General features: G+C 39.4%; 1 protein-coding gene across 2 annotated transcripts in view; it reads right to left on the bottom strand.

Annotated features, from left to right (window-relative positions):
• Nucleotides 1-12709, bottom strand: part of PLCE1 (phospholipase C epsilon 1) — a 131376-nt gene that overhangs the window by 95429 nt on the left and 23238 nt on the right. For both annotated transcript variants that reach the window (XM_087702600.1, XM_087702601.1), the window contains exon 2: nt 9739-9997. In XM_087702600.1, coding sequence (XP_087558726.1) covers nt 9739-9997 — 259 coding nt within the window. The remainder of the gene's footprint in view (nt 1-9738; nt 9998-12709) is intronic.

The following is a 12709-nucleotide window of genomic DNA, read 5'->3' as shown; positions in this document are numbered from 1 at the left end:
TTTATCATACGTTCTGCACATCCTGAGCAATTCCATATACATAGCAATTGAAGTTCCTTTTTGATTACTATAAAACATCATTAACATTATTAAATACATTAAATTATAATGTGGGCAATAATATATAAACATCTGCAGAGTTGGATGCATTATATCATCTTCTGTACCAAAGATACAAGTAATTTGTATTCATTTAAACGCTCTGCTGGGGCAATAATTATTTCCCCAGTTCTAAACGCCATTCAGTTCATCATCATTTATCCTCATCTAGTGACAACATGAAGTGAATGGGACCATACTTTAAAGAATTCTCGTATTAGTGTCCACTATGGTTCTGTGAAAATTCAAGTCTGTGATCAAAAATTTACTACGGCCAGGCAAGTTCTTCATAATACATATCCAAGAAGTACTCTGTCTTACTCACACAATCAAAATAAAATTATCAGGAGCACAAGACTCCTTTCATCAACTGAAATGCTCATAATGGTTATGTTCCATTAAGTTGGCATCTACTTAAGTGGGTTTCAAAAATTGTTGGAACCTACTCTGTGGGTGTGGCCTCCTTTGTGGGAGTGGCTTGCCACACATGTGACCGGATGGGAGTGGCTTGCCGCCCGTGTGACCGAATATGAAATTATGAATTAGTACTTAGGTCGGTCCAAGTAGCTATTCAGAAACTCTGGCATTGAAGCACGCAAGTCTTAAAGCTGTCAAGTTACAAGATCCTTGCACATTTTCCCCAAAAGTAATTTAGATATTCTCAATACTTTGCCAGGTGAAAACCAATTCAATGCCAAAATTCAGAAAACGAGGGCACCTTGTGGGCAATGATCTCGGGCAATGTGATTTAGACACGATGCTTCGGTTTCTCTTTTCAAATTTCTTTCAATTTACCTCTATAACATTCCAAAAATTCCCTTCAGAAATGAAGAGAGATTGTACTACACTTTTTGACAACTGCCAACAACAAAGTGAAGTCCAGTTTGAATCCAGAAAAATCCATTTATTTTATCCATGTTTAGCTTCCTCCAAAACTACCACCCCCGTTACTAAAAATGTAAATACTTCCTCTTGAGCTAATCGTTATCTCCCAACCTATCTTACCTCACACGTTGTTGTGAAGATAACAGTAAATCTCTAACGCCTGAGAACAAACAGGCCCAAAAATTGTGAAGAACATTAAAAACTATTTGTTTTACCATGGTCTCCAAAAGGTACTGTTTGTCCTTGCTGCACCATCCAGTCATTCTTATGATGAAAATCATAACAACTGGAAGAGAAGAATAGGCTTGTCTCTGTAACATAACAGACAATAACCAGCATTTTAGCCTCTCCTATGCCAACGGAAGGTGGTATTGGCCCATTTCTGTTCTCAAGAGTTGGTGAAGATGAATATATCATATCTGGAATACTAATTGGTCTCACCTTGGATTTTTTTTTTTTTTACCAAACAAATGTGCTTAAAGAGATAAAAGTTTTAAGAAAGTACAGCAGAAGCAATTTACAAGATACCCCCCAAAAAAGGGTAGTCTTTTCATACTCTGATATTAACAATTTCAAGGTCCAAGTTCCATCTTTAATTTTAATTTTTAATAAATTTATATGCCGCCCAATCCCGGGCAGCTTACAGAAACAAGTTAAAATAAGGAGTTAAAATAAAAGAAACAATTTAAAAAGAAACAATTGACAAATAACGTACCGTACACTCCATCTGGGCGGAGCTGGACCTCATTCATGAAGTCAACAGCCCCAGGCCTGCCGGAATAGCCAGGTTTTAGTGGCTTTTCGGAAGGCCGAGAGAGTGGGGAGGGTCCGGATCTCTACGGGTAGGTCGTTCCACAGGGTCGGAGCAGCTACAGAGAAGGCCCTCCTCCGAGGAGCCACCAGTCGGCATTGTCCGGTCCGCTCTGACTCTCTTTGGAAAGCAGGCCACACCTACAGAAGAGGCTCCAAAATTTTTTGAAACCCACCACTGGTCCTTGGATATGATGATTCTACACTATCATGCTCCTATTTATAAAACTCAGTGCCTCTGTGAAAGGTAAGGATGACTACTGCGTTTGTGGTGCAATCAGAACATTGCGTGTGTTGACGTTGTTTTAACGCAAACCAAAGATGCCTTTTAAAAAACAAGTTTACATCCTATTCTTATGCATGCCAGTGCTGTGTGTGAGGTCATTTAAGGTGGTTCTGACAAGTGTCGTCGGCATCTTCATATCCGGTCACATGGGTGGCAAGCCACTCCCATCGGGTCACATGGGTGGCAAGCCACTCCCACAAAGGAGGCCACACCCACAGAGTAGGTTCGAACAATTTTTGAAACCCACCACTGAATAGCATGGACCCGAAGAGGAATGAAATAACCTCAACGTTTACAAATGTTCCATCTATGAACAGAATGTTTTGCAATGCTCTACTGTAGAAATGAAAAAGGGTCACGATGAGTTACTTGCAATGTGCCCATCATGTAATTAAGGTATTTCCATTCTGTGACCATTAAAGTGGCTTTATTTCCTAATGGATCAACAAGACCACGCACAACCTCTTCATTATTTGGCAAGATTACGACAATGAATATGCCTGCAGTCTGATAATGTTGTTTCAGGATGTTGTTGCTATTTATGAAAACCGGCTTCTGAACTTCATGTTTGATTAATGCAATTTCTGACCTTAACAAGTCATGCATGCAAGCATACCATAAGATTCGGGTCTTAGCTATCAGATTTTAAAAATATTTTTTATTCCAGATGTATTGGGGTTTTTTCCTCTGGTTTTAGTTAGTTTGTTTTGCACAGTGCACATCGCAAGCAGAACAAAAAAAAGCGGGGCAAGGAAGAATCAGAACTACAAATTACATGGCAAGTTATAATTTTCTCTAATACTAAATTAAGCCGTGACCCGACAAAAGGGCGAACGACAAAACCGCGCCCGACTAAACCGCGTCGCTAAAACCGCGACGTCATCAACACGGCGACAACAGCGCGGAGACAGAAGGGCGCTTTACAACAGCGCGTCGACAGAAAGCCGATTTTACTTAAGGTAAAGGTTAGGTTTAGGATTAGGTTTAGGGTTAGGTTTAGCGTTACGTTTAGCCTTACGTTTAGGATTAGGTTTAGGGTTAGGTTTAGCGTTACGTTTAGCCTTACGTTTAGGGTTAGATTTAGGGTTAGGTTTAGCGTTACGCTTAGGGTTACGTTTAGGGTTACGTTTAGGGTTAGGGGTTAGGTTTAGGGTTAGGTTTAGTTTTACAGCGCGCTTCTGTCGCCGTGCTGTTGTCGGCGCGATTCAGCGCTCATTTGTCGGAGCGCTTTAGAACACGCGGTTTTGTCACCGCGGTTTAGTCGGGCGCAGTTTTGTCGTTCGCCCTTTTGTCGGTGAACCAAATTAAGCACCTATAATTTATTTCCTGTAACAAATTTATAATCAAAAAGGGGACCCCCTATGACACCTTTTTACCAAAATTACCAAAAAGGAAATGCTGGTAAGCTATGGAAAATTCCAAAACTGCAAACAAACGAACAAACTAAAAGACAAATATAAGATTTTTGTTTTTTTTTAAAGTCTCTTCTATTTTAAGAAAGCTAGCATTAATATGAAATCTTTTGATCCAATCTAGTATGTTGTCAACAACAAAAACAAAAAAAAATCCTCAGACAAGGAAAGATATGCCTGGTCTCATAACTATTAGTCTGATCATGGCATCTAAAAATAAATTTGTCTCATATATATTCCCTTTAGGATTTGTATGAATCTGTTGCCAAATGTATGTTTTGTTCATGCATTTCCTAACTATTAAAAAGAAAGGAATATTTCATACGGAATACATAAAAAGTCAAAAGGCATTAAAGGAGAGAAGTCATATTTACAATAGCAATAGCAGTTAGACTTATATACCGCTTCATAGGGCTTTCAGCCCTCTCTAAGCGGTTTACAGAGTCAGCATATCACCCCCACAGTCTGGGTCCTCATTTCTCCCACTTCGGAAGGATGGAAGGCTGAGTCAACCCTGAGCCGGTGAGATTTGAACCGCTGAACTGCAGATAACAGTCAGCTGAAGTGGCCTGCAGTACTGCACCCTAACCACTGCGCCACCTCGGTCCACTACTATTTCAGAAAGCCATTAAGGAAAAATAGCTTTTTTTTTCATCCTTGGAAAAATATGTATATGGAATTTATATAGATTGTTTTAAGCTTAGGTTTAAAAAAATGAGCCAGTAGAGATTTTTTTTTTTTTTTAAATAGTGAAGTTTCTCCCTAGCACCAATTTTGCCATTTTCATTTTTGCGTCATCGCCGGAGGTTTTAATCTTTATATATTTATAGAAAAAGCAATGTGATTTGTTGCCATTTTCATATTTAAAATAGAGTTCATCAGATGTTTTTTTTTTGTTCAAATTGCTTAGATCAAATTAAATCAATGTTGTATTACAGCAATAGCAGTTAGACTTATATACCGCTTCATAGGGCTTTCAGCCCTCTCTAAGCGCTTTACAGAGTCAGCATATCGCCCCCACAGTCTGGGACCTCATTTCACCCACCTCGGAAGGATGGAAGGCTGAGTCAACCCTGAGCCGGTGAGATTTGAACCGCCGAACTGCAGGTAACAGTCAGCTGAAGTGGCCTGCAGTACTGCACTCTAACCACTGCGCCACCTTGGCTCGGATATTCAGCTTTAAGTATATTGCTTAATCATGTGATGGGGGCATTTTTAGAATTGTAGTGACATTTTCAAATAACAATTTAGTCTAATAGTTTCAAAAATACTATTAGGTTAATTCTGTAATCAATAACAATAAATTAAAATGATGAAGATTAATATGTAGCCACAGCTCAGATTCACCTATTTTCAAACGGAATATTACAAAAGTTCAACGAATAGCCAAATATAATGAGACACAGTAGGGTGTTAATAGTAATTGTACAGTAAAAAAAAGCACGACTAATGATGTCAAGTTTCTCCCCGCAGAGATGAAAATTGCTTTGGCAAAATTGCTTTGACACTTCACATTATAAACAATGTACTGCAGTGAATATTCCATTGAGCATAACATATTGAAAACAAATTGAGCATTGCAGTACAAAACCCCCAAATCCAAAAACGTATTCTAGCACTTGAATCTTACTTGATATTAGAATCCAACAGTGGTACTCCACCACTAAAAAATATCATGAGCCGTGGTGGCGCAGTGGTTAGAGTGCAGTACTGCAGGCTACTTCTGGCTGCCTGCAATTTGGCGGTTCAAATCTCACCAGGCTCAAGGTTGACTCAGCCTTCCATCCTTCCGAGGTGGGTAAAACCCTAAACCTAACCCTAAACCTAACCCTAAACCTTACCTTAAGTTAAATCGGCTTTCTGTCGACGCGCTGTTGTAAAGCGCCCTTCGGTCTCCACGCTGTTGTCTCCGCGCTGTTGTCGCCGTGTTGATGACATCACGGTTTTAGCGACGCGGTTTAGTTGGGTAAAATGAGGACCCAGATTGTTGGGGGGGCCAAGATAATTTGTAAACCGCTTAGAGAGGGCTGAAAAGCACTGTGAAGCGGTAAGTCTAAGTGCTATTGCTATCATTACCCAATTAGAAAAAAGTAGTGATAGCAATACAGTACACAAGCAATGGCTCTGAAGAGGTACCATTACTACAGGTAGTCCTTGACTTATGACTTGTTGCTTAGCAATTCCTCAAAGTTACAACTCATCTGAAAAGGGGAACCTTTAACCCAGATGCCCCCTGCATTCATGAAACCACATACTCGGCACTCAACTCGATTATACCTTCAAATAACTGATTTCTGATTTCCCAAAATTTGGTTTGAAGAACAGAAAAAAAATGTTTCAGGATGAACAGGGCAACTAAGGATTCGAGAGAACTTGAAATTATCTGTTCTACTATAAGAAGTATGGAGGGGAGGAAACTACGGTAAATATACTGTATTAATTTAATTTGCTATTAGTTATAGCTGACCTTTCCCTGCAGTCTGGAAACAAAATTTGCACTTCTATATTAAAGAAGATTAGTCTCCACCTGTTTGTGAACGAACAAGCTATGTGAGTGATAACTGAACCAAAAGGGGGAAAAAATCAACAGGAAATTGTTTATACAAACCCTGCTTTTTTGTCATATTTCTGCTCCAAAGTGTCCTTTTTCCAAGTCTTGACAGAGCATTATTATTTATAGTCAACTATAATATAAATCTGATCGTCAATGACTAAAGTGGAAATCATAGCTGGTTCAGTACCACAAATCACATGAAAACTGTTTAATTGTTAATCAGATTGTATTAAAATAAAAATACGTACAACAACATAAATTAAATCCTGGTGAAACCTATTCTTCTTCTGGTGAACACACATTACAGGTACTCCAGTGGTGGGTTTCAAAAATTGTTGGAACCTACTCTGTGGGTGTGGCCTCCTTTGTGGGAGCGGCTTGCCACCCATGTGACCGGATGGGAGTGGCTTGCCGCCCATGTGACCGGATATGAAATTATGAATTAGTACTTAGGTCGGTCCAAGTAGCTATTCAGAAACTCTGGCATTGAAGCACGCAAGTCTTAAAGCTGTCGAATTACAAGATCCTTGCACCCCTAACCCTTTAGAAAGAAAAACTAGGGGTCTTCAAACCTGACAGCTTTAAGACTTGTGGACTTCAACTCCCAGAATTCCTCCTCCAGTCACCTTGGCTCAGGAACTCTGGCATTGAAGCGTGCAAGTCTTAAAGCTGTCAAGTTACAAGATCCTTGCACCCCTAACCCTTTAGCAGTGGTGGGTTTCCAAAATTTTTGGAACCTCTTCTGTAGGTGTGGCCTGCTTTCCGGGTCCACTGGTGGAACCTCTTCTAACCGGTTCGGTAGATTTGACGAACCGGTTCTACCGAATAGGTGCGAACTGGTAGGAACCCACCTCTGAGGTACTCCTCCATTACAGGTATGACAGTTCATTTACTGTCAAAGCACTGAAAAAGTTACTCATATGACCACATTTACAACTTTTGTAGCATTCCCATGACGTTGTGATCAAAATTCAGATGCTTGGCAACCGATTCCTATTTATGAAGATTGCAATGCCCCAAGGTCACGTGACCACATTTTGCAAACTTTTGACAAGCAAAATCAACGGGGAAGCCAGATTCACTTAATAGCCATGTTACTAACTTATCAACTGCAGTGATTCACTTAACAACTGCAGCAAGGAAAGTTGTAAAGTGGGGCAAACAAAGATCTCACTTAACAAATGTCTCACTTAACAACCAAAGCTTTGGGTTCAATTGTGGTCATAAGTCAATGGATTAAGTTACCACTGATTAAGTCGTTATTAATTTTGTCAATGAAATAAGTTATTGCAACTAATTTTTTCTTTTTTTCTCATGCAAATAAATGAGTAATAATATTGTAAACAATGGGAAACTCCTAAAAATTAATATCCTTTCTACAATCCCCAGTCACCACAACCCTTGTTTGCAATTTTGTGTAAGAATGCTATATGACATTCTAATATTAAATCTGGTCAGCTATTATTAACCAGCTTTCTGGAATCCCCAAGACGGTGCCAAGAATTCCAGATGAAAAATAGCAATGTAATTAAGCTTACTACTGAGTGGCTCTTTAGAATCATGGTTACCATACTGTGAGAAAACAACCAGTAGGCATTTTGTTCTGATTTCCCAAAATTTGGTTTGAAGAACAGACAAAAAATGTTTCAGGATGAACAAGGCAAATAAGGATTTGAGAGAACTTGAAATTATCTGTTTATGGGAGAAGGGAAGGCCAACATGTGCCATCTAAACTAATCTAAACAAAAACTTCTAATCTAATCTAAACAAAAACTGATTCCTGATACAAAACTCCTGATACTTTTACCAATTTGTAACTAAGTGTGTGTGTGTGTGTATGCATGTGTTTGTGTGTTTGTGTGTTTGTGTGTGTGTGTATAAATATATAGTGTATATATACTATATAGTATGTATTTAGTGTTGCAACCCCTGGTATGCCCAAATATGGGAGGAGGCATACTGCTTCCATTCTCTGTCTATCGGCTCGTCACAAGAGACCATCCAGACAGAAACCCAATATTTTTACTGTTGCCTTTGTTACATTCGTGTTGTATTTGTGCTGATAAATAAATAAAGGGAGACTAGTATAGATCTATTTCAAGCTATTTAGCTCTCATCAGCTAGCCATACCCTTACTGGGATTAGAACCTGGGCTGTATTACATCTTAGGCAGATGTGTTAACCACTAAGCCACAAGGTCCTCCTCCTTTATCAGCTGAGCCAGGGAAATAGGTATGTATTTAGTGTTGTTGTATTTGTGCTGATAAATAAATAAAGGGAGACTAGTATAGATCTATTTCAAGCTATTTAGCTCTCATCAGATAGCCATACCCTTACTAAACACTAAATAGATACCTATTTCCCTGGCTCAGCTCTACCCACTGCGCCACGTCGGCTCTGGCCACGCCCACCCAGCAATGGGGCAGAGAACCCCATGCTAAAACTTTTGAAGTCCAGCCCTGTGGAATGACATATCTAGGAAGAGGGATTCTTTTTAAAAAAAAATTCAAATAATATATAATCCGTGTGATGAGATTCACCATATTGGCTATAGAACCTAAAGATGAAAAAGTAAATAATACAATACAATATAATACAATACAATAGCAGAGTTGGAAGGGACCTTGGAGGTCTTCTAGTCCAACCCCCTGCCCTATACCGTTCCAGACAAATGGCTATCCAACATCTTCTTAAAGACTTCCAGTGTTGGGGCATTCACAACTTCTGGAGGCCACTTCTGTTCCACTGATTAATTGTTCTAACTGTCAGGAAATTTCTCCTTAGTTCTAGGTTGCTTCTGTCCTATTTATGCGCGCACACGCGCACACCTGCACACACGATTTGGCTTGCCTATGGCTCTTTGGAGAAAGATTCCACACATTACAACTTTCACAAGCAGACCATCGGAAATTATATAGCTGATAGATGGAAGAATACAATTCAAAATTAGCTAAACCTAATTAATTTTATTTGTAATAGACATAGTTGAATAATAATTGATAATGATAGTAATGTATATAATGTGGAGTTGATATGATAAATAATAATTGGATATGAGAAGGGAAGTTTAGAAATATTTTTGGACCATATACAAAGGTTATTAATCACAATAATTATCACTATTAAAAAATAAAATAAAACTATATACAGTTAAATGTTAACTAATACGGGGAAAATGTTATGATATACGATATAATTACATAAAGAAAGGAGAATGATAATAAACTATATACATGGAGGATGGAATTTTTGGTATTAAATATTATAGATGTTTAGCTAAAACAGGATATGAGGATTTGATGTTAATGGAGGATTTTATAAACAAGTAAATGAAATGTTAGCATGTGGTTATGGATTAAATCTTTGGCATAGTTAAGGATGAAAGATGTTTAAACAACTGTAGTCAAATAAAAGTGGAGGTATGATGATGTCAATATGGTAAACATTTGAGTTAAGATATTTGAATTAATATGAATTAATGGAAGAGATGCACAAAAACATGTAACCAGCTGATATACTTTTTTATAATATATACTTGTGTTCTTTTTCTTTTTTCTTTTTCCATGCCTTGTTTTCTGTTTTTTGTCATTTTGTGTTTTGATTTTTTCTTTTCCCCACTGGTGTGGGCATGTGTTGTTTATGTAACAAAAGAAAAAAAATTAATAATAAAAGAAATTATATAGCTTTATTACCTTTCAACATTGTCTTTCCAGTTGATCCTCCTGAAATGTTTAAGGTGCCACTTCTTGCTCCCAGAGATATAGTAGCTTCGAGTAAGGCTCCACTGATGAAGTCTGAAAGAGATGTTCTACCTAGAGTAGCCCGGTACTCAGGAGCTCTTCGGAAATATGGCGTCACGCAACTTGCATGGTGGCATGGCGTTAACAAAATCCTCACTGGATGGGGAAAGTAGTCCGAAGAATCTTCAGCTCCTTGGGTTGACCCGAAGAGCTGAAAAACAATATCAGAGTGAATCAACGGAGTTCTGTGTTGAATTTATTCAAGCTAAAATATAAAAAAAGAAATAAATCTAATTTAAGAAAGCGCTCTTTCAGGAAGCTTTCATACAAGGCTTTCGCTGACTTTCATTATGCTGTGTTGCATACATAATTTTGGGCTCCAGATAAAAACTGTCATCCATGTGTCTTTCCTCTGTTCCCCCTTACCCACCCTCCAGCATTACTATTCAGTGGTTAGGGTGGTTAGGGTGCAGTACTGCAGGCCACTTCAGCTGACTGTTAGGGTGGTTAGGGTGCAGTACTGCAGTGGTTAGGGTGCAGTGGTTAGGGTGCAGTACTGCAGGCCACTTCAGCTGACCGTTATCTGCAGTTCGGCGGTTCAAATCTCACCGGCTCAAGGTTGACTCAGCCTTCCATCCTTCCGAGGTGGGTGAAATGAGGACCCGGATTGTTGTTGGGGGCGATATGCTGACTCTGTAAACCACTTAGAGAGGGCTGAAAGCCCTATGAAGCGGTATATAAGTCTAACTGCTATTGCTATTGCTATTCTTTTTTTTTTCTGATTGGGAACATAATCTGTTAAGGAAAGACTCCAGAATGGATTATTAGCACCAAGAGCCATTTATATAGAAACTTTTCTGGAAATAATGAAGACATTAGAAATAAACAGTACTGTAGTGCCAGAAAAAAACTGAAGATATGACACAGCTGCAGAGAGCTTTGTACTGCAGAAGAGAAAAGAAATTGTAAAAAGATTTTTAAAAGAGTTTCCTACGGGCTAGTTTTACACATTACACAAAGCTACAGTGTGACTTCAAGGCATTGGTTATTACCTTTAAAGCCCTACATGGCTTAGGACCAGCATACCTGTGAGACCGCCTACTGCCACATACCTCCCAACGGCCGGTGAGATCCCACAGGGTGGGCCTCCTTCAGCTGCCGTCAGCCAGACAATGTCTCCTGGCGGCTCCCCGGAGGAGGGCCTTCTCTGTGGCTGCTCTGACCCTTTGGAACGAACTACCCCCAGAAATCCGGACCTCACTCACTCTTATGGCCTTCAGAAAAGCTGTCAAGACCTGGCTCTTCTGGCGGGCCTGGGGCTGTTGACCTCATTGTTGAGGTCCAGCCCCAACTGAAATGAATGTATCTGTGTTGTTTTTAACTTGCCTATTTTATTTTTATTTTCTTTTATTGTTTTTTCTTTCTTTCCCCTCTCTGTAACCCGCCCGGAGTCCTCCGGGATTGGGCGGCCTATAAATAAAATTAAACTTGAAACTTGAAACTTCCTTGGATATGGCTTAACGTGGTGCAGAAAACTAGACAATCGTATTTTAACAATCGCTTATTGTGATTTATGAGGAATTATGGTAAAAAGGCAAAACAGGTAAATTGTTTTAGCAGAAGAATCCTGGAGACTTCTGGGAAGATGAATTTAGCATCATTCAAGCTGCATTACAATATAATGAGTGAAATTATATGAGTCAAGGTTGACTCAGCCTTCCATCCTTCCGAGGTCAGTAAAATGAGGACCCAGATTGTTGTGGGCAAGATGCTGACTCTGTAAAACCACCTAGAGGGGGCTGGAAAGCACGATAAAGCTATATATAAGTCTAAGTTCTATTGATATTCAATTCAATTCAATTTATTAGATTTATAGGCTGCCCAATCCCGGAGGACTCCGGGCGGCTAAAAATATTGCTAAATGTGAACAATGTTAGAGGCTGCATAAGCTCTTATTGAACATGTATACCAGGGGTGGGTTTCAACCGGTTCGCGGCGGTCCCTGCGAACCGGTTGGTCGCCGAACCCGGAAGTAAGTAACTTCCGGGAACGGCGAAGGGCGTGCCCGCCCGCCCGCGGTCCTTACCCGGTTTTGACGAGTTCTGCCCTTCCACACATGCACAGGACACATACAGCGCCTGCATGATCGTCCAGGAGCAGCTGGAGCGTCGCGCAGACGCTAGTACGCATGCGTGCACCGCGCGCGTGCACGAGGACACCGCTGGCCCCGTTCCAACCGGTTCGGTTGGAACGGAGCGAGAAACCCAACCCTGATGTATACCCCTAAATATCTTAACATTAAAACAGAATTCTAAATACCAGATAAAACCATTCCACAACAGAGGATCATAATTTTAATTATTTTATTTGGGTAGCAATATAAAAACATCAAGGGTGTATATAGGCTACCCAAATATTAACAATCATCGTAGCTGTTAGTTTATTCAGCAAGTATCCATTGCATTATGTATTCATCTATTCTGCTTAAAAGTGTGGCAAGAAAAATCGTTGCACTAAAGATAATACCATAGACCACCGCTGTTTTGTTAAGAGAAACATTATTCATGTTAAAATACCCAAATCTAATTTTGTTCTTTATGAAAATAAACTACTAAAGCATCGTTGTCAAAAAGTTATCTAAGAATTTTTCCAAAAGCCACATGCAAGATGTATCCTTATTACAGATCACTCCAGAGGTACCAATGTGCAAGCTTTAGATTTCTCCAAAACACTTCATCAGGAATTAAATTAAATATAGAAAAAGGGAAAAGACAGGGGAAAAGATGGCATAAACTTCATTAGTTAATATGCCAAAGGAAAACATTAATTGCTCATAATATCATCCCAATGTTCCATGTTTTTCCAGGTTTTTTTGCCCTATTGCCTTTAATCAGGAAGAGTTTAAGATGAAAAAAACAAAAAC

This window comes from Thamnophis sirtalis, unplaced genomic scaffold (assembly GCF_051295495.1).
Source record: "Thamnophis sirtalis isolate CommonGarterSnake01/CBP01778 unplaced genomic scaffold, rThaSir2_p1.2 scaffold_15, whole genome shotgun sequence".
Classification (NCBI taxonomy): Eukaryota; Metazoa; Chordata; class Lepidosauria; order Squamata; family Natricidae; genus Thamnophis; species Thamnophis sirtalis.
The sequence above is the reverse complement of the archived record's forward strand: the minus strand, read 5'-3'. Positions and strand labels throughout refer to the sequence as shown.